This window comes from Centrocercus urophasianus, unplaced genomic scaffold (genome assembly GCF_019232065.1).
Source record: "Centrocercus urophasianus isolate 14NV4802_14NV808 unplaced genomic scaffold, USGS_Curo_1.0 seq_41, whole genome shotgun sequence".
In the NCBI taxonomy this organism is placed as follows: domain Eukaryota; kingdom Metazoa; phylum Chordata; class Aves; order Galliformes; family Phasianidae; genus Centrocercus; species Centrocercus urophasianus.
In genome coordinates this window covers 1,033,806-1,054,356 of record NW_024884989.1, presented here as the reverse complement: position 1 = coordinate 1,054,356, position 20,551 = coordinate 1,033,806, and the positions used below count along the sequence as shown (strand labels likewise).

The 20,551-nt window shown below is 49.6% G+C and overlaps 1 protein-coding gene across 1 annotated transcript in view; it reads right to left on the bottom strand.

Moving 5' to 3' along the window:
- DNAH9 (dynein axonemal heavy chain 9) overlaps positions 1-20,551 on the bottom strand; it is a 191,448-nt gene that overhangs the window by 90,274 nt on the left and 80,623 nt on the right. The window contains exons 43-48 of the mRNA XM_042833278.1: positions 20,303-20,499; positions 17,734-17,896; positions 16,031-16,154; positions 13,920-14,062; positions 10,960-11,121; positions 6,005-6,238 (exon numbers count right to left, since the gene is read on the bottom strand). Coding sequence (XP_042689212.1) covers positions 6,005-6,238; positions 10,960-11,121; positions 13,920-14,062; positions 16,031-16,154; positions 17,734-17,896; positions 20,303-20,499 — 1,023 coding nt within the window. The remainder of the gene's footprint in view (positions 1-6,004; positions 6,239-10,959; positions 11,122-13,919; positions 14,063-16,030; positions 16,155-17,733; positions 17,897-20,302; positions 20,500-20,551) is intronic.

Genomic DNA, 20,551 nt, shown 5'->3' with positions numbered 1-20,551 from the left:
GTAGGGGTTGGAAGGGACCTCCAGAGCTCATCGAGTCCAACCCCCTGCCAAAGCAGGTTCCCTATATCAGCTCGCATCGGTCGGCATCCAGGCAGGTCTTGAACATCTCCAGAGAAGGAGACTCCACCACCTCCCTGGGCAGCCTGTTCCAGTGCTCCTCACCTCACTGTACAGAAGTTCCTTCGCACATTTGTGCAGAACTTCCTATGCTGCAGTTTCTGGCCGTTTCCCCTTGTCCTGTCTCCACTCATCACTGAAAAGAGTCCGGCCTCGCTATTCTGCCCCCCACACCTCAGATACTTATAGACATGGATCAGGTCCCCTCTCAGTCTTACTTTCTCGAGGCTGAACAGACCCTGTTCACTCAGCCTTTCCTCATAGCAGAGATGCTCCAGGCCCCTCACCATCTTTGTGGCCCTCCGCTGGACTCTTTCCAAGAGATCCCCGTCTTTTTTGTACTGGGGAGCCCAGAACTGGACACAGTGCTCCAGATGAGGCCTTACCAGGGCAGAGCAGAGGGGAATGATCACCTCCCTCAATCTGCTGGCCACGCTCTTTTTAATGCAACCTAGGATGCCATTGGCCTTTTTGGCCACAAGGGCACACTGCTGGCTCATGGCAACCTGTCATCCACCAGGACACCCACGTCCCTTTCCGCAGAGCTCCCCTCCAGCAGCTCATCCCCCAACCTGTACCGGTGCATGCAATTATTCCTCCCCAGATGCAAGACTCTACACTTGCTTTTGTTAAACCTCATCTGGTTTTTTTCTGCCCAGATCTCCAGCCTGTCCAGGTCTCACTGAATGGCAGCACGGCCTTCAGGCGTGTCAGCCAATCCTCCCAACTTCGTATCATCAGCAAACTTGCTGAGGGTGGCCATTATCCCCTCATCAAGGTCATTGATTAAGATGTTGAACAAGAGCGGACCCAGCACAGACCCCTGAGGAACACCGCTAATTACAGGCCTCCAACCGGACTCTGCACCACCAACAACGACCCTCTGCGCTCTGCCAGTCAGCCAGTTCTCAACCCACCTCACTGTCCACTCATCTATCCCACACTTCCTCAGCTTTGTTATAAGGATGTCGTGGGGGACAGTATCAAAAGCCTTGCTGAAATCAAGGTAGACTACATCCACTGCTCTCCTCCCATCTACCCAGCCAGAGACAACATCACAGAAGGCCACCAGGTTGGTCAAGCACGACCTCCCCCTGGTGAACCCGTGCTGACTACTCTTGATCACCTCCTTTTCTTCCAGTTGTCTGGAGATGGCATCTAGCACAGCTGTTCCATCACCTTTCCAGGGACAGAGGTGAGGCTGACTGGCCTATAATTGCCTGGATCTTCCTTCTTGCCCTTTTTGAAGACCGCAGTGACACTGGCTCTCCTCCAGCCTTCAGGCACCTCTCCCGTCCTCCAAGACCTCTCAAAGATGACAGAAAGCGGTTCAGCAATCACCTTTGCCAGCTCCCTTAGCACACGTGGATGCATCCCATCGGGTCCCATGGATTTGTGAACATTGGTGCTGCCTAGGCACTCCTGGACCACCTCTTCCCTGACTGCAGGGAGGTCTTCCATTCCCCAGATCCTCTCACTAACCTCCAGGGTCTCGGATTTCTGAGGGGGAGCTTTTTCACTGAAGACAGAAGCAAAGAAGGCATTCAGTATCTCTGCCTTCTCAGCATCCCCCGTTACCAGAACACCCCTCACTTAGCAGGGGAGCCACATTCTCTCTAGACTTCCAGTTTTGAGTTGGAAGGGACCCTTAAAGGTCATCAAAAACTCCTGAGGAGACCCAGGTCTACTGGGAGACATCACACCACTGCCTTTGGGAAGGCACAGGGACAGCAGAACCCATAGACATGATCCCATGAATGGCAAGCAGAGCCATCCCCTACAGAGTGCTGCTAGAAATAAAAGCATGAAAGGTTCTCCTCTGTCTATAGATCTCATGTTAACAGAAGGCCCCACACTTCCTTCCTTTCATGCCAAGAAAGACCTTCCACTCTAAAAGTTTGTGCACATAGCTAGGCTTTGCTTTTTTGCTATTTTTTGCTATTGCATTTCCAAATCTAGAGGCAGACCACTACTAACATCTGTTATCCAGGGGTGTGCAGGAAGCCTTCCCAGCATAGCTCCCATCTGCCCTCCCACAGCCCAGGACTTCTCCAGCAGTCACGGTCTCCCTTCTTGCGCTGGTAACCCCATACTCCTAATCCACATCCGCCCAAAAAATACATAAGTATTGTTAACCATTCAGATTGGCAGAGCCAACTGCAATCCTCCGAGCTTCTTTCTTAGTTGCATTTCCCTGGTCGTTCCTGGGTGAGCTCCACAGTGCTCCTGCTTGGGGCTACAAACAACAACCCAGAATGCAACAACATGATGCACAAAACAGCACGATGCAAACAGAGACGAGCACAGAAGATATCACTGACACCCTCAGTACCAGTTCCTTGGAACGGCTGTTTTAGATGGGAAGGATGAAGGCTGATGGAGATCATAGAATCATAGAATCATAGAATCACCAAGGTTGGAAAGACCTTCAAGATCATCCAGTCCAACCGTTCACCTATTCCCAATAGCTCCCACTAAACCATGTCCCTCAACACAACATCCAGCCTTTCCTTGAACACCCCCAGGCTCGGTGACTCCACCACCTCCCTGGGCATCCATTCCAGTGCCTGACCACCCTTTCTGAAAAGTAATACTTCCTAATGTCCAGCCTGAATCTTCCCTGCCCCTGTAGCTTGAAACCTCTTGTTTGTCTCCATACAATAAGAGCCACTCTGGAGACTGAGGCCAGGAACCCCTATTCATCTCGTCTCTGTACAAAAGAAACAATGGACACTGAATGGAATGGGAAGGCCGAAAATCAGAAATCCACAGCCCAAATACAGAGCCCAGGAAGCACTAAAAGGCTTGGGGCAATGTGGACACAGGCACATACAGCGGGACTACAGAGAGCTGCTTAAAATGGAGAAGCAGCTTCACAAGTAAGGCAGAAAGAGATTGCCTCATGTCTTGAATAAGAGCACAGTTCTGGGCATTCACCCCTCTTCAAAGGCACGAGCCCTCACAACTAATGGTGCAGCAACGTGAGGCGTGCTTTATAAGCAATAATCCAGAAGATTCATTGCCACCTCCAGGGAAGATGAGACAAACACCACTGTCCGCCAGCACTGGTGAAAGCAGAAGATTCTCTCTAAGTAACATGTGGCTGGTAAGAAGGAAAAAGCAAGATTTACACGAGGGTAACAGTACAGAGGGAGACAAAAGTGGCAAGAAAACCACAGCAGACAATGATCCCAAAGCAAAGAGAGAACACTATTAACGTCATTCCCATAGGCATCATTAATGTAATGACCATATCAAGGTGTGAACAGGCAGATCCAGCACGTGCTTCAGAACACTGACTGCCACCACTGGGCACAAAAGGTCAACATTCAGTCTAAAACTGTGGTAAGAAATGTGAAAAACATGCGAGCAGCTTCCCGAGTCCAGGACAGTTGCTGATAAGCCATTAGTAACGTGAGATGGAAAGGGAAAGAATAAAGCAAATTGGAGATTCAAGGGTAATGTACTGTGACTCCAACAGGGAAGAAGTACTTGCTACCACCCAGACAGAAGAAGAATTATTGAAGAAAACCTGGAGGGCAGACTCCCAGGAGACTCATTTTATCTGATTGTCCCTGCCTTGCTTCAAGAACACAAAATACATCACAAAGGTCAGCAAATAATTGATAGAGCAAGCAAGACTTGAATCTAGAATCCAGATACGTAATATTAACCAAAGTCATCCTCAAAATTACTCAGCAATGGGCTCTGAGCAGAGCGTTGACCTCTTCATTGCAAACACCACTGAAAAACAAATGACTCATCTCGCAAATCTTCCCAACTCCATTATGTCCTAATAACTGGAAGCCAGCTTCTGATTTTCTGAGTACAGGGAATGACAACCACCATCCTCATGGCAGGCAAACAAAAGTATTTTCACAGAAGAAAAGTTGGTGGCCAAATGCCAAAAGAAAAGAAATGGAGACTAAAAGGAAGGGGAGAGGTTGCCCTGAAAACGGACTGGCTAAGTCAAAAAAGTGTAATAAGTACCTGCACAAGTGCTGGGGGGACACTGAACACTGTATAGAAATACACAGAACTCCTCACTAGCTCCTCACCTGTGCCCATGTACCGGGAGACCAGAGCAGGAACAGGGGGAGCACAAGTCCTCAGTCCTAAGGCACAGCCAGCTCATACCCAGCTATCACAATGTTCCCTCCTTGCCTTGGACATCCAAAAGCACAGCATGCTGCTTCCAAGCACCACCAAGCTACAGATGGCACCTGAGCACCAAGCCCAGCCATTTCCATGAGTGAATGCTAAACTTCAGACTTTCAAATCCATATTCAAGATTGGTATGATTCCAATAACACCAAGTATCTACATTCTGGTTGCAAATCAACAGCAGTTTTGACTGTTACGCACATCTGATAATTTAGGTGTTTAATTTTAGGCCCCAGTGCTAATTTTAGATACTAATTTGACTATCTTGTCCTGACTGTTCTGCATCTTAATCAGCTTCACAAACGGGCTCTTCTCACCCCAGCCTTACTCCAAGCAGATGTGAGCTTTGTTTTCCTTCACTCTTTTTGCAACACCAAAACCTGCAAGACAGGATGCCTACAGGTGCTTGGCTTCCATGCCATCCTCAGTCCTCCCCCCACTGCTCAGCTCCCATGTCAGTGAGCCTCTGCCAACACAACAGCCACATGGAGATAAGCCTGAAGCATACAAGAAGGTCCCCACATTTGACCACTACTGGGACTTGTTCCTCTATCTTAGTTGCTCTTGACAGAGGAATAGATCTAAATCATCTTGTCCACTGCTGCGGCATCAGCAAAACCAGCAGCACCCCATGTGTCATGGGAGTTACTTGTCACCAGAAGTAAGGCAGGTGTAAGGCCTGCTTTGCAGTGAGGGCAAATGCTTTCAGCTCCAACTGGTTTCACAAGATGCAATGAGTGGTCTCCTCTAACAGCTGGTAAACCTCAGCTGCTTTCTAAAGAGGTGCTGAAACCTGCAAAGGGTCCAAGAAACATGTCTGCTCCCTCCCCCCGTCCTCAAAGACCTGTCCTGTGCCATGCAGAAAGCAACTGCTCGAAGTCAGATGTAGACTATCAGAGTCGAGAGGCACTAACAAAACCCATATATCACCCTCCCACCAAGCACGTAACTTGTTGAGCATGACAGACATGATTTATGCCACCAGAGCACACAGGAAAGAGGCTGAGCCTGCTAGTCCTTCACTCACAGCGATCTGCACGCTCCTCTGGAGCAGCGTCAGGAGACCCCATTTGTTTCGGTAGGAGCTAGTAAGTGAACATTTATAAGAGTTAACAGAATATGAAATGCAGAGAAAAACAGGCAGTTGGAGTCAGTGAAGAGAGGTTGTGAAACACTCAGAACAACATCCAGTCATTGCCACAGATGGATGCCAGTCATGCTTTTAGTGGGGGATTTCAGGACAGCTCATCTACATTTCAGACATGCACTGGTATTCCTAACAGACAACATAACACAAGGATAAACGAACACTGGCTTCATTTTTAAAGGATTCTTTGTTTTATTTAAAAAATAGGAATCTTGCTGAAGTTAGTATAGGTTTATTGGATGAAATTCCAAAACCAACTAATCTTCCTGCATTTTCTAAGTTATTTTGTCACTGCAGCTGGAGTATAACCATGTAAAGAAGATGTACACACCCAGCTGGTTCTCTATCTTGTTTTAATTTCTGTGAGCTTTTATTTGGGATTAGCACCACCCAAGTAGCAGAGACCACACGCACGTTTCTTCCCTCCTCCCCTCCAGCACAGAACAGAACTTATGCCCCAGGAATCCAGTTCAAGTCAGTCAGGAGTAAGCACAGATTTTCCATCCTGCACAGCTTCAGCCTGTAAAGCCCTCCTCTGAGCCAAACAACCAGCGTACGACCCCAGGCTTTCCTCACCTGGGCAGACGTACTGTTGAGCTTCTCCAGGCCATTCTCCAGCCGCTCCATTTTTGCTGTTAAATCCTTTCTCTTTTTCATTAGCAAATTCTGATAGAGTTTGATCTGCTCGAGGAATGATTTGGGAGTGGTGTAGTTGTACCGCCGCTCGTTGCTCAGGTACAGCTGGGAAATCTCATTGACACTTGTGTGCACGTAGGCCATGAATTTGCTTATCGACTCTTTCACTGAAGCCTGGAAGTGAGATGAGAAGGGAAAGAGAAAATACTCCAAACACCACAACAATATATTGTGCAGACCTGTGCCATATATAAAGGAATTTATCAACATTTTATTCTGCTGCAGCAAAATCCAGGACAGAACATCCAAGTTGATCCCTTTTCATTTTGTTATCTCTAAAATAACTTCATTTGCTCATGCACTTTATACCTCTTTTTATTTCTCTTTTTATCTCGTATTTTATCTTATTCCAAGCAATGTTTCTAGCATTCAACTCCATCAAAATTACAGTCTCTTAAGAAGAAATTTGAGCTTTTCTTCAGTACAAATGGGAACGCGCACACACATAAAAAGAAATATTGTAGACTTTATCCTTCCCAAACCCCATCCTGAAAAACTAAACAAACACAACCACCTCTCCCTTGGCCCAGCAGCAGGTTATCACCAACAAGAACCTGACATCTTTTTGCCCTGAGAATTACAGTTATGCATGTGGAGAGAAAGATGTTTGTTCCCTTGAGTAACAAGAATCATACCATAGAATCACAGAACGGCCTGGGTTGAAAAGAAACACAACGATCATCAGTTCCAACCCCCTGCTGTGTGCAGGTCGCCAACCAGCAGCCCAGGCTGCCCAGAGCCACATCCAGCCTGGCCTTGAACGCCGCCAGGGATGGGGCATCCACAGCCTCCTTGGGCAACCTGTTCCAGTGCCTCACCACCCTCTGGGGGAAAACTTCCTCCTCATATCCAACCTAAACCTCCCCTGTCTCACTTTAAAACCATTCCCCTTGTCCCATCACCATCCACCCTTGTAAACAGCCGTTCCCCCTCCTGTTCATACACCCCCTTCAAGCACTGGAAGGCCACAGGGAGGTCTCCCCGCAGCCTTCTCTTCCCCAAGCTCAACAGGCCCAGTTCCCTCAGCCTTGCCTCACACAGAGCTGCTCCAGCCCTCTGCTCATCTCAGTGCCTCCTCTGGACCCGCTGCCAGAGCTCCACGTCCTTCCTGTGCTGGGGGCCCCAGGCCTGGACGCAGCGCTGCAGACGGGGCCTCACAGGAGCCCAGCAGAGGGGGACGATCACCTCCCTCTCCTGCTGGCCGCCCCTTTTTCATGCAGCCCACAACACAGCTGGCCTTCCGGGCTGCAGGCGCTCACTGCTGCCTCATGGCCAGCTTCTCGCCCACCAGGACCCCAAGTCCTTCTGCGCAGGGCTGCTCCCAAGCACATCTTCCCCCAGTCTCTATCAATACCTGGCGTTGCCCCCACCCAATGGCAGCACCCTGCGCTTGCCCTTACTGAGCCGCTGACACTGGCTTCAGCACCCTGACACAGAGCCATGGATCACAGCCCTTGGCTGCCACCAAGACAACTCCCAGTCCATCCAACAGCCCAGCCTTCAAATCCACTCCTCTCCACGTTAGAGAGCAGGATGTGGCGAGGGACCATGTCCAAGGCCTTGCACAAGTCCACGCAATGACATGCGCTGCCCTTCCCCCGGCCACCAACGCCGTCACTCCACCATAGAAGGCCGCCACATCGCTCAGCCACCATCTGCCCTTGGCGCAGCCACGCTGGCGGTCTCCAATCACTCCTTTCTGCTGGATGTGCCTTAACACAGCTTCCAGGAGGATCTGCTCCATCATCTGCCCAGGCACAGAGCTCAGGCTCACCGCCCTCACCCTTTCTTAACCATGGCAGCAACGTTTCCCTTTCTCCAGTCACCGGGGACTTCACCGCACAGCCGCTACTGCTCAAATGCGATGGAGAGCGGCTCGGCAGCCACATCAGCCATCTCCCTCAGAGCCCCAGGATGGATATCATCCCGCCCCATGGATTTGTATGCATTCAGTTACACCAGGAGGACTCGGCCTTGTTCCACCCTTGCACTGGGACGGAATCCCACGCCACGGCTAACTCAAGTCTCCCCTCCTTTACGTTAGAACCATTCCCCCTTTGTCCAATCACCATCACCACACAAAAAGTTCGTTTCCCTCCTCTTTATAATCTCCTTTGAAACAACGGCAGGCTGCACTGAGCGGCCACAGCAAGCGGTGGTGACGGGGCAGGCACAGAGCAATGCCTGTGTCACCACGGCACCGTGTCACAGAGGCGCACTGTGAGCTCAGCGGAGAGGGGCTGACCCCAGCGGTCACGGAACCCCCCACTGCCACTCTCGAGCTACCTTGGCAGGTAAGGCAGCAGGCTCCCTCTGCTCCTGGCACGGCGGCCCTCCAGGGGATGCCAGTGCCCCAGATCTCACCCCAGCGCCCATCTGGGCATTTCTCCACAGAGAGAATTTCTCCACGGATGCCGACGGTGCTTCCGACACCCGACGCGATTATCCCTGGATCCGTTGTGCGTCCACTGGCCACTGCTGCAATGCAGACCAACAGCAGCGGAGCAGTGCCAGTGTCAACCCAAACCCTCCCTGTCCCCAACGTCACCTACGTGGTGCCTCAGGCTTCTGTCTGGCCTGGGGCACCAGGTGTCCAAGGACAGGGAGCGCAGCTCCCACCTGGGGGGATGCCCCAAGTGGTTCAGCTGCCACCTGGGGGGCTCTCCCAAGTGGTTCAGCTGCCACCTGGGGTGATGCCCCAAGTGGTTCAGCTCCCACCTGGGGTGATGCCCCAAGCTGTGGGCCAGCTCCCACCTGGGGGGGTCCCCCCGGTTGGTGGGTCACCTCCCACCTGGGGTGACAACCCAAGTGGTGGGTCAGCTCCCACTGGGGGTGACAACCCAAGTGGTGGGTCAGCTCCCACCAGGGGTGATGCCCCAAGTTGTGGGTCAGTTGCCCGCTGGGGTGATGCCCCAAGTTGTGGGTCAGTTGCCCGCTGGGGTGATGCCCCAAGTTGTGGGTCAGTTGCCCGCTGGGGGGATGCCCACAACAGTGGTTCAGCTCCCACCTGGGGCAGTCTCTCAAGTTGTGGGTCAGCTGCCCTCTGGGGTGATGCCCCAAGTCGTGGGTCAGCTCCCACCTGCGGGGAAGCCCCCCGCAGCGGGTAAGCGACCACGTGGGAGGAAGGCCCCAGCTGTGGGCAAGCAGCCACGTGGGGGGAAGCCCCCAACCGTGGGTCAGCTCCCACCTCAGGGGGTGCCTCCCATTGTGGTTCAGCTCACTCCCGAGGGGCTGCTCACTGTTTTGGGACATCTCCAACCTGGGGGGAAGCAGTTACCCCTGCTCTTGCTCCTACCCGGGGGCATGAAGCCAGGTATGCCTCCCCCCAATGCCCCTGCCCACTGCTGGGATCATCCCCCGGTGGCAGGGACGATGCAGCCCCAGCAGCCGATGGGGCTGCAGCCCGGGGCCGCGTTGCGTGGGCAGCCCCCGCAGCCCGCAGGCAGCTGCCCACTGCAGGCTGCCAGCCAGCCCGGCCCCTCCACTGTCCTCCAAGGACCTCCGGTGCAGCAGCGGGTGCGCCTCGTGCCCGGCACCCTGCCCACCATCTTAGAGCAGCCCGAGGAGCCGGAGGACCAGGGGCAGCCAGCACCCATCGGCGTGTGCCCCCATCCCAACGCGGCTCCGCTCACCTGCAGCATCACAGCGCTGGAATCAGGTGGTGAGTTTGGGGGCTGCAGAGCGGGCGGCAGGCTGGCCGCACAGGTGGCTGTGGGAAAGATGGCATTGCCTCACGGCGCATTTTCTTGCTTTCCAGCAGCGACAACCAGCGCAGACATCCCGGAGGACATCACCGACATCGGTGACCTCCTGGCTTGGATGAACAGCGGTGAGTTTGGGGGCAGCAGAGCTGGCAGGAGAGTGTTTGCACCCATTTGCTGTGGGAAAGCTGGCCTTAACCCTGTGGCGATTTTCTTCCTCTTCCAGAAGTGGCACCCAAAGAGGTCCTGGACAACATCCCGGGCACGGATGAGGACGCGGCCGAGTGCCCAGCCCCTGCCTGCACCCCCAGCGGGCACCAGCAGAGCGCTGGCAGCATCCGAGCCACCAAGAGGAAGCTGCCGCAGAGCCAGGATGCTCCAGAACAAAAGCGCTCGCGCTAGGCGAAGCTGGGTGGGCTCAGCCAACACGGGAGCCTCGGCAGAAACCGGCCCACGTGGTGCAGCAGGAGACACGGCCACAGCAGGAGACACAGCCAACAAATAAGGCTACCCGTAGCCCTGGGCTCCTCGCCGGCCCTCGCACAGAGCAGCGGCAGTGCTCCGGGGGCACCGGCACCGGCCCCAGCCCAACCCCTCCAAACCTGGGCTGTCCACCAACACCTTGGACGGCGACAGTGTGGGACTCCATCAGATTATGTTATGTTATGTTATTTTATGTTATTTTATGTTCAATTACATTAAATTATTTAAATTATTCAATGTGTCATATCCTCTTTGCTACGACGACCTGCAGTTGTTTATGCGGCACCAACCCCCCCCCAGAGCCCAGCCCAGAGCCACATCCAGCCTGGCCTTGAATGCCTCCAGGGATGGGGCATCCACAGCCTCCTTGGGCAACCTGTTCCAGTGCCTCACCACCCTATGTGAAAAAATTCCTCCTAATACCCAACCTGAACCTCCCCTGTCTCACTTTAAAACCATTCCCCTTGTCCCATCACCATCCACCCTTGTAAACAGTTTCCCCTCCTGAAGAAGTGCTCGGTTATTTTCTGCACTGATTTGTATGCGGTCTTTCTGTCCAGCAAGGCAATCATCTCACTGACTGTACCATCAGTGCACAGAACTTATGACCATGGCCCACGCTGCTCTGCGAGGGCTGGATGAGGTGCTCACCTCCATGCTGCCCATCTCTCGCAGGAAGCGCAGGCTGACGGACTCGAGGGCTTCCTGCGGCCACTCCTGGAACCAGTCGATGGCCGTGCAGCTCACGATGGCGGGGAACCTCCTGCTGCGGACCCGCAGCTTGTTGCCAACAGGCGAAAAACACAATGCAACCTGAGGGGCCCAAGCAGAGACAGGTTGAGAGGCAGGGCCACAAGCTGAAGCTCAGCTCAGCCCCAAGGTCCCGGGAGCCGAGCCCCAACTCAGGTGTGCAGCCCAACCTGGGCTCCTCCAGTTATTCCCAAAAGCAAATCTCATGCCAACACCTCAGGTTTCAGTAACCTCAATCCCTGAGCTTTTGCACTTGATGCCAATGAAAAGGCATAATCTGGCAGTAAACATGTTTTCTACTCTGCAATTAAAACAAGCAGTGACATTAAGCATTGCTCTGGTCAAAGGCAGCAACCTGGCACAATGTCACAGTCACAGCCAGTTTAATATAACCACTCTTTGCTGCCATCACAGTGACACGAAGCCCAGCAGAGAACAGGCGTCCTGATCCAAACAGGCGTCCAGATCCAAGCAGTGCAACAAGGACCTGAATTCTCTTGGCAGGACCATGGCTTTGAGGCAGGCCTGCCTGAATCTCTTCCCCCAAAGCCAGCTCTGAACAGGGCTGATGTGGCTCAAACTCCAAGTCTGCTTTCAGCAGATTTATTTATTTTTTTTTTTTAAGATAGGCAAAACTCAAACCAAAGTGGGGTGAAAACAAAAGCAGTTGGGAACTTGTTTTCCCTGCTTACTGCATTTTCAGACAGAAGACTGTTTGTTTTCCAAGCTCCTTTTTTTTTTTTTTTTTTTTTCTTTTTCAACCCAAGACCTCCAAGAATTTTCTGTATTTCAGCAGAGACGCTATGGATCTGCAGGAAATGTTTCTTTATGTTACTCTGGGGCCTAGCCAAGGGGTGTTCCCTCGTCTGTCAGCCCCACTTTCCATCCTTTCAAACTGCAGCATCCTTCTTTGTTCCACCTTCCCCTCCCCTGGGTCTCATTCTCCTACTGTGTCGGTCCTAGAGCACAGCCTCTTCCTCTTCCAGAGGAAGGGGACTTCTTCACCCAGATTGTGAAGTCAGAACAAGGCAACTTAGCTTTCCTCTTTGCTGCCTCACCACCATTTTCAATAGCAAAATAAGTCACAAGGACCAAAATCTGCCAGGACCATCTATCACAGGCCTTTTCCTGTAAGCCTGCTGTTGCTGGATTTATGAGCTCTGCTAAACAGGCACAAATAAGGACATGGGCAGGTCTACACTGCAAAATGAAGTAGCAGTATCTGAGCAAAGGCCAGTGTGGGAAGCAGAATAATTCACTCAGTGAATCACCCTCTCTCCACTTTGTCAGCCCAGGCTGATACCTGCACAGCCCTGCAAGGCCATGAGGAAGGCTGCCATCGGCGTGGCTGTCTCTGTGTCACCACCTCCACTAAGAGCCAAGACCAGGTTTTTAGATGCTGTGAAAGCCAGCCTGCAACACGGTTGCTTCCACTTCAGGGCACGCAGCTGGACTCAGAGCTCTGAGATGGTCACTGCATTTAGTGGACAACCATATGGGAAACCTTCCTACACTTTCAAGCACAAGCCTTGGGCACCTCTGTGCTACTCTCTGAGGGCCAGGCAAGCTTCAGGGCACTACTCCTGTACCAAAGCCCTCTTCTGCACCTGCATTACTCTCCCAAGACCCTGAGGCAGGTTTGCTGGTGCTCAGGTTCCACTGGTCCAAGCCCTACTCCCAGCTGCTCCCTGAGTTCCAGCAAGGCCTAGGCACTGATGGCTCCATCAGCTTTCTGTGCAGAGCACAATGATGTCACTCAATGCCGGAGACAAAAAAGAGTACTTCCCATCCATCTGCTTTAACGCAGCATTAAGGAGAAGGGCAGACAAGGAAAAGCAATCAGCCTCCATGAAATCACATTCACAGTGCCCTTTTAGCTTACCTGAAGAGTCAACAGGAATATACAGAGGGAGGGGCACTAGGCAGAAGACAACCAAGGTGCCTGAAGACATACAGAACAGCCTTAGAGCCTGTCAAAAATTCTCCTCCACACTGGCAGAGGGGCTGGATTCCTTCTCCTTGGGCAAATACATTGCAGCATGATCCCCAAATTTTCTCCTCAAATTCAACTTTCTGCTTGTTCCTGATCCTAAACACATGCCCACCTACATCAAAAAGGGAACAGAGTACCCCACTTCAGTGAGCATGTTCCTCCAACACAAAGCAGGCACTAAAGAAGAAGGATTGGTATTCACCAAGCAAAGGTCAAGTCTTTACTCTCTCTCCACCCCTTCAATTTGGGATCCCAGCACTGTACAGTTCTGTAGATGGGCAAATACTTTCTGGAGAAGTCCAACCCCTTCTTGCAGTGTACTTTCTCTACATGCTCAACATACCTAAAAGTCCAAAAACTGTTCTGGGATATCAGGAAGTATTTATAGGGGAAGAGCTGGGAATATGTGCAGCAGTTGAATAAATCTTGTATCTCACGTCCCACTCAGTTCCCAGCACTCTGGTTTTAAGATAGCGTTTTTTAAATTCTTCTGGCTACAGACTGTCAACAACGTGAAGGCAGATCCCCCGTGCAACTTTTCCAAGCAGTAAGACTTAGTCCTGATGCACCCCAGCTAAACCCCTGGTGCACTGCTTTGAAAATGGAAAGGCTGGTCCTACTCAGCTCCTGAAAGTGACAACATACAAGTCCCATAGTGCTGTCTCACGCCCAAAAAGTGATGAGTACAGACAGCGAATCGTATGCTTCAGTACTTGCTCAGAGAATCATGGTTCACATCACGAACAGGCAAAAAAGCCTTTCAGGCTGCAGGCTGCTGTCCCTACAATGTAGCCCAAAGGATTTCCAACACTTGGAACTGCACTGATGTCGATGGGGAGGACCCAAGCTCCCACAGCCACTGTCTCACCTTCAGCTGCCGTCGAACACGCTCTATGAAGAACTTCCAGCAAGTCTCTCTGGAGTCCACCAGGCCCTGACCTTTGACTTCATTCCTCACACTGCTGATGATGCTTTCAACTTCATCATCCGGGAAGAGATCAGGGATTTCACCTAGAAGAAAAGGGTACATGCTGGTTTGCTGGGCTGCATTTTGTTGCAGCCTTAGAGCTAAGTGAAGCAGCTGCTTCCCTTCCCAGAGAAAAGTCATCACATCAGGCGCCCACGAGCCCCAGCAGCAGGGAGGTGGCACCGAAGGTTGCTCTGCTGAAACATAAACATTTGTGAGAGCCAACTCTCTTATACAAGCCCACAGTAAGCAGAGAACAGAGTCAGAGTACAGAAAGCCCATTTCTTTCTAATTAACAGCGCTGATTTGATTACAAATAATAATAAAAATAATCAAATCCCTGTTATGCGTTACACAATAGTGAATTCTTTTTAGTATTACAAATGAATTTGAGACTTGTACAATTTCTACAGAACTTCAAATGCCATATACAGCCCTTTCAAATAAGCCCCATGCCACTAAAACCTTCTGAAAGATAAAGTCTTAGAAGTTCACAGTTATACAACTGATTGCCCAAAATGTACCCAGACTTCTTTGTTAGTGGTTCTTCAGTTTGCCACTTTTCACTTCCTTTCTGGCATCTGATTTGATTGAAATCATCATTATTGAAAGAGACACCATCAATATGAGCATTAACCAACTAGGAGAATATAAATCAGTAGATTTTAGATTATAATATATATATTATAATATATATAGTCTTCTAGTTTCTTCGGTGAAGAAGTAAGAAAATGCAATCGTGTAGATAACAGCGAGCTGCCAGGGAGCTCAGCACACCCCTGGTAGCTCCAGCCTGTGTTACAGAGAGGCAAGGTCCCTGCACAGTCACCTCTTCAGTGCAGCTCCAATTCTGTGCTGCAGTTGTGAGCCTAGAAAAAGAATCCACTCTGTCCTATTTTCTCACAAAGCAACCACAAAAAAACCGCTCTACTTTTCAAAGGAGCCGTAAAATGACCTCAGCAACTCAACTGAAGTCTGCTCCTTGCTTCAGGACACTGCAGAGCTTCATCTTGTGTCAGGGAGATGCTTGTGTAATCTGCAGCAGGCAATGAGACAGTGGGAACTTCTCCTCGCCCTCCACAGCATCCCCTGTCCTTACACCTGGTTATGAATTCATTACAGGCAGGACTTGTTTGCTGCTCCATCTGGCCAATTTATAGTCACATATGGCGACTCTGGAGTTACTCACAAACTCTCAGCCCCCTGTGCTGCCGACTCTGCACCCTCACCATCCACAGAGGTCACCTGAACCAGCTGTACCGTCTTATTCTGACTCATAAACAAGGCAACAAGTGGCACGCAGTTATGGCAGTGATTTACAGGGGTGCCTGGGGAATGATCCCTCCCCGGGTTCCCTTGCACCATCACGGTGACACCTGTGCTGCTCCAAAGTGCACCATCGCTGCAGTGCAGCCTGCGAGGGGAGGACTCAGGGCACTCACTTGTGCCACGTTCTGCAAGGAAATGAGGCTTTTACATGGAGACAATTCTGCAAATTGTTGCAAGCAGCAAAAGAAAAACTTAAACGCATCCCGAGAAAATGAAGAAGAAAATGACTGGAATGGGATAAGCAGCCATGTGACACCCACAGATAGGGTGATCAGTGGCTTCAGCATCATCCACCAACTCACAGGTGCTTCAGTCAAGTGTTCTACCCAGAAGCAATCTTGTTTTATCAGACACTTAGAAAGTGGATGCACGGCATCCATAGGTCAAACTCCTCCTCTTCTGATACGTTCCTTTGGCTCTGTCCTCAGCTGCAATATCACAAGAGATAACATCCACAGGCAGCATACCATAAAAGAACAGGAAAAACAAGATTAGGAGACATCAGAGAGAAAAAATCTACCAGATGGAGTGCATCCTCAATAATGACACCTGAGTGCTGCATTTAGTTCAGATTTTGGCCAACATATCTTCTAATTTGCTTCATATACTGCCCTTCAGCATGCCCTACAGATGAGCAAATTTACAGTGAAAAAGAGGAGAAGTAAAAGCAAGATGAGACATACCTGATGCTAACAAGTCGTTTACCAGCACCAAGAACTGTTCGTCAGCCACCTGCACGTCGGTCATCAGGAACACAGTGCCTATGCTCTTCACACCGGCTTTCACGTACAGGTTTGCCAGGTCTGCCTGGAGGTTGAAAAGCAAGCGGACTTAGGGGTTGTCCTTGTGCAAAACATGGGCTAGGTGCCATCCTTCAATTCCTGCCCCTCTAAGCAGCACACAGGACACACAGGGCTGCCCAGAACAGCACACCAGCCACCACTCCAGAAACTTCTGGAAATTCAGCAAGCAACTACACTTCTTCTAAAAGAATAATTTGCTCCATTAATCACCAGATATTTGGATTGGATCAGTTGTAACAGCAGGGTGGGCCAACAGCAGACAGGGTGATCTGTCACCATCCTGCTTTTCCACAGATGAGAAACAAACAAACAAACAAAAAAACCTTCACCCTTCATAAATTCTTTGAAAATGAATACAGAGTGAAGGGAACATCAAATTACCTTCCACCTCTGCAGACAGAGAAGCATTGAGGTGCTTTGAAAACACATTTTTTAATGTTGAGACCAAGCTACATTTCTAGCTGAGAGAGCAGGCTTCCTAAATAAGTAGGCAGGGTGGAGCTACAAAATCCCATGAGTGAGGCTGAAAACACAGAAGGGAGATGAAAACAGGCGGGACAGCTTGGTGTGACATAAAGAAAACAACTTGTTGACAACCACAGGTTATCCAAAGGAAGATGGTGGCACTACAGACAGTCCTGTAACTGCTGTGGTATAAATCTTGGCCTTCCAACTGCTGCAGCCCCTTCTGAAGTCCCAGAGTTAATGATGTTTCAGGAACTTAATGTACTGATCAGGAAGCAAAGAGCTGGAGACAAGCAGAGGACCAGCCCAGCCACCGCTCTGATCTGATGACACAGAAAAAGCCAGGCCTGGTCAGTTCCAATTTGCAGAGCTTGGAAAACTGGTAAGCAACCAGGAAAGCCTGTATTTAGGATGGGAAGACACCAGTTGTGCTCCGTGCTTTGCCAATGGCACTCGCTACCCTGAGACAGGACTCGCTGTCCTGTCCGTGATGGGGAAGGAACCCAGGATCCACCAGCTATCACGTCTAGCAGGCAGAGCAGACTGCAGTTATTGTGGTGATTTTTACAACGTTTGTAAAGAGACTTATTTTGTCAGAAACTAATGGACTTCTAAAGCTTCTTTGCACTGAAGTTTTTCAGTGTTGACTTCTAACTCTTAAGCTCATTGGCCTCTATGTATCCTCTGTATCTCTGACTATGATCTAGGAGCTCTGCTTCTCCCCTTTCCTGCTCCCTTTCCACTTCCAAATCACTCCAGATTTCACTGCTCAGCTAATTACTATGTCTTGTTTGGTCATAATAAATAATCAGAACTTTTCTGCTCCTTTACATTTTCCACTCATTGAACAACAAGATGTGGATGGGTCCAGTAACACTGCCAATATAAAACCTTGGGCTGGAGCGCTGCCAGTCCTGGCCAGCTCACAGAATGGCAGGGGACAGCAGATCAGCCCGTATCTCTGTGCAGACACACTTCAACAAGATACCTGGTGATGAATTTCTTCTCTCTGCAGTCCGACACCACGGTGGGAGCTCTTCCATCTTCACTACTCAGTATTTAGCACAACCATGTTTGCCGGCTAAGTTCTGCTTTTTACAGCCTTAAAAGTCACCTACCTTCAGGTCAGGGACCCCATAGCCTTTCCTCAGAGTGATCTGGAAGACCTCCAGAGAGCTGATGAAGGCTGCCAGCCTGGTCAGGCTCTGCTTGCCGCTGCCGCCCACGCCGACCAAGAGCGCGTTTCCTCTGGGGGACTCCAGGATACGGTTGATGCGGCAACTAAATTGAAGCATACGAAATCTCTCTTTAATAAGAGTATTTTTCTTTTTCTCTGCCCACTGCTTTCCCATACATATTTTATTCACTAAGAAATTGTATTCTGAAAGGGATGAAAAATGTCACTAAGAGACGTGTCAGCAATCCCAATCTCTGCCGAGACCTGCACAAAGGACACGGCTGATGGAAGAAGTTTGGTGGCAATTTGGACTGCGTCCAGTTCTTATTTTAGCTGCCAAGTCCTAATGGACAGAAATCAGTTAAAAAGAAGATAAAAGTCTGGCCGTCTTTGAGAGGAAAAGCACACTCCAAGGATGTGCAAAGACCGGAGCAAAATTCAAGGATCTGATGCAACTCTCCATAGGTTCATCTTCACAAAGCATTTGGAGCCCATGTCCAGATGAGGCATCCTGCTATGCCATGAAACCTATTTGTATTTAACTACCATGGCATAAATCCTATCCAGAAAAAGCAGCTTGTTTTGTACTTAACCAAACGGCACTACTTAAGAGCAAGATTTTCTCATTCTTAAGAATGAACTCATATTATTTCCTGGTCTGTTCACTCGTCCCGAGAGTCCCATGGTCAACTCCGCAGGTTTCTGATGCATCATCCTGAAGCAAAAGATGACATCCCCACTTGCTGAAACTCTGACTAAGGAGAGTTTCAGGACCTACCTGTGAAACACACTGTCCTGTGTATTAAACACAACTCCCCTCCTCACACCACCACCTTTATTTAGCTCATTTAAATTGAGTATCTTCCTACACTAACCTGCATTAATTTTTTTAAACAAGGCTGTGAGAAATACCACAGTGCTTTATTGCACCTAGAAAAGCAATCCAGTCTGTGCAGACAGCTTCCCAGTTTCAGCTCTCCAAGCAATGTGCACTGCAGGGCTGTGTGCTCCGTGAACGGGCACGATGAGCCATGGACTGGGATGTGACAGATAGCTGACCCCCACCACCTCACGTAAATTCAGCCCATAAACTTTTGTTTCTCTTTTTTTTTCCACCTGAAATGAAATTTTCCAGCAAATTCAAGTTGAAATTTGTAAATATTTGGGATGGATTGAATATTGTGTTTCTGCAACACGTGATTTCCAAATGAAAGGAATAAATTTCACCCAATCTCAACAAAATCATGCTGAGTACTCAATCCTTGCTTTCCTATTTATTCAAAATATTTACTGGAAGGATAACATTAAATGTTATCACACATCACAGTTTAGCATACAGGAAGGACAAGGTTAACACTACTGTCACCTTCCTGGAAACAAAACACCCATGGACACCCAGGTGAGTATGGCTCATTAATAGAAAGGAGTAAAAGCCCACAGTATGGGGAAAATCTGCCAGAGCACAGCGCCAGCACACTACAGTGCAAGAATAACGGGATGCTCTGCTCTCAGAACAGAAACAGTGAAGTGACAAGTTAAAAAGCTTTAACACCAAATATATATATGCTGCTACTATTATATCTATAAAATTGCCAGGAGATTGACTTCATTAGGTTGCCTTGTCCAGAGAGAATTGAAATCATATGCACTGATGTGCAGCAGGAGAGTGGCAGCCTCCTGGCTCAGACACACAGACCTGCAGCTCTGGAGAGAATGCCTTCAGAAAGAAAACAAAAACCACTTAAAACATGGATTTATACCAGAGATCCCCTCTTCTCAAGCAGCCAAGAGCCAGATCCGCATTTCTGCACAGAGAAATGAGGCTCTGTCTCTACTCGGATCCCCAGAAAGCATTCAGATGATTTTTGAAAACCAAAGGTACGTCTCCCTATCTGCACCAAGACATCTAAGTGGATTCATAACCACAAACTGAAGACCTGCTATTTTCATAGAATTCCACATTTGATTTCCATCTGGACCTCCAGGTGCCTAAATGCAAGTGAGATTTTCAAAAAAAATGAAAATAGCTCAAATACCTGAAAGCATTTAAACTGATAGGCTGAACATACATAACATCACTCCATGTGCATTTGAAAATGCCAGGAAGAAACTGTGTAAATATGGCTCTAAATCAGCAGGGAAAGCATTTAGGGAAATCCCAAAGCTGGCTTTGAAGTAAAGGCCCACAAAAATATCGAAGTGCTTGAACACCGTCTCATTCATTAAATGGCCACACAATAGCAGAACAGGGAGGGCTGAGGACATCACACAGGTAACCAGAATCTAAAATAACCACACGCATGCAACACCCCCGTCTCCCAGCCCCCGGAATCCTCACGGTTTCCCCCGTCACCTGCAGAGAAGTGCAATATTTGTGCAGGATACATCAAGTGGGGCTTCTGCACACCTCCCTCTTCATCAGCTGCAAGTAAAGATACCCACAACTCTACAGAAGCAATCTGTGCAGATAAGTGCTATAAGGAAACTATAAAACCAGAAAATCCCCTTACACGTGGCACATGGCATCCTCAAACAGCACCAGGTTCATGGCAGGATTGACTTCATTGTAGCTGTCCAAGGCTTCCACAAGGGTCTGGTTCAACTCCTCCCAGGTTGGAACAGGCCCATAGCTAGGTTCACCGATGCCTTTAGCAAAATGGCAATAAACATTCATCTGCTTGGTCTGCTCTAAGGTCTCCTCAATGTCCTGCCAGAGAAACATACACATATGTATGTAACAAACACAGAAATAAAAACTC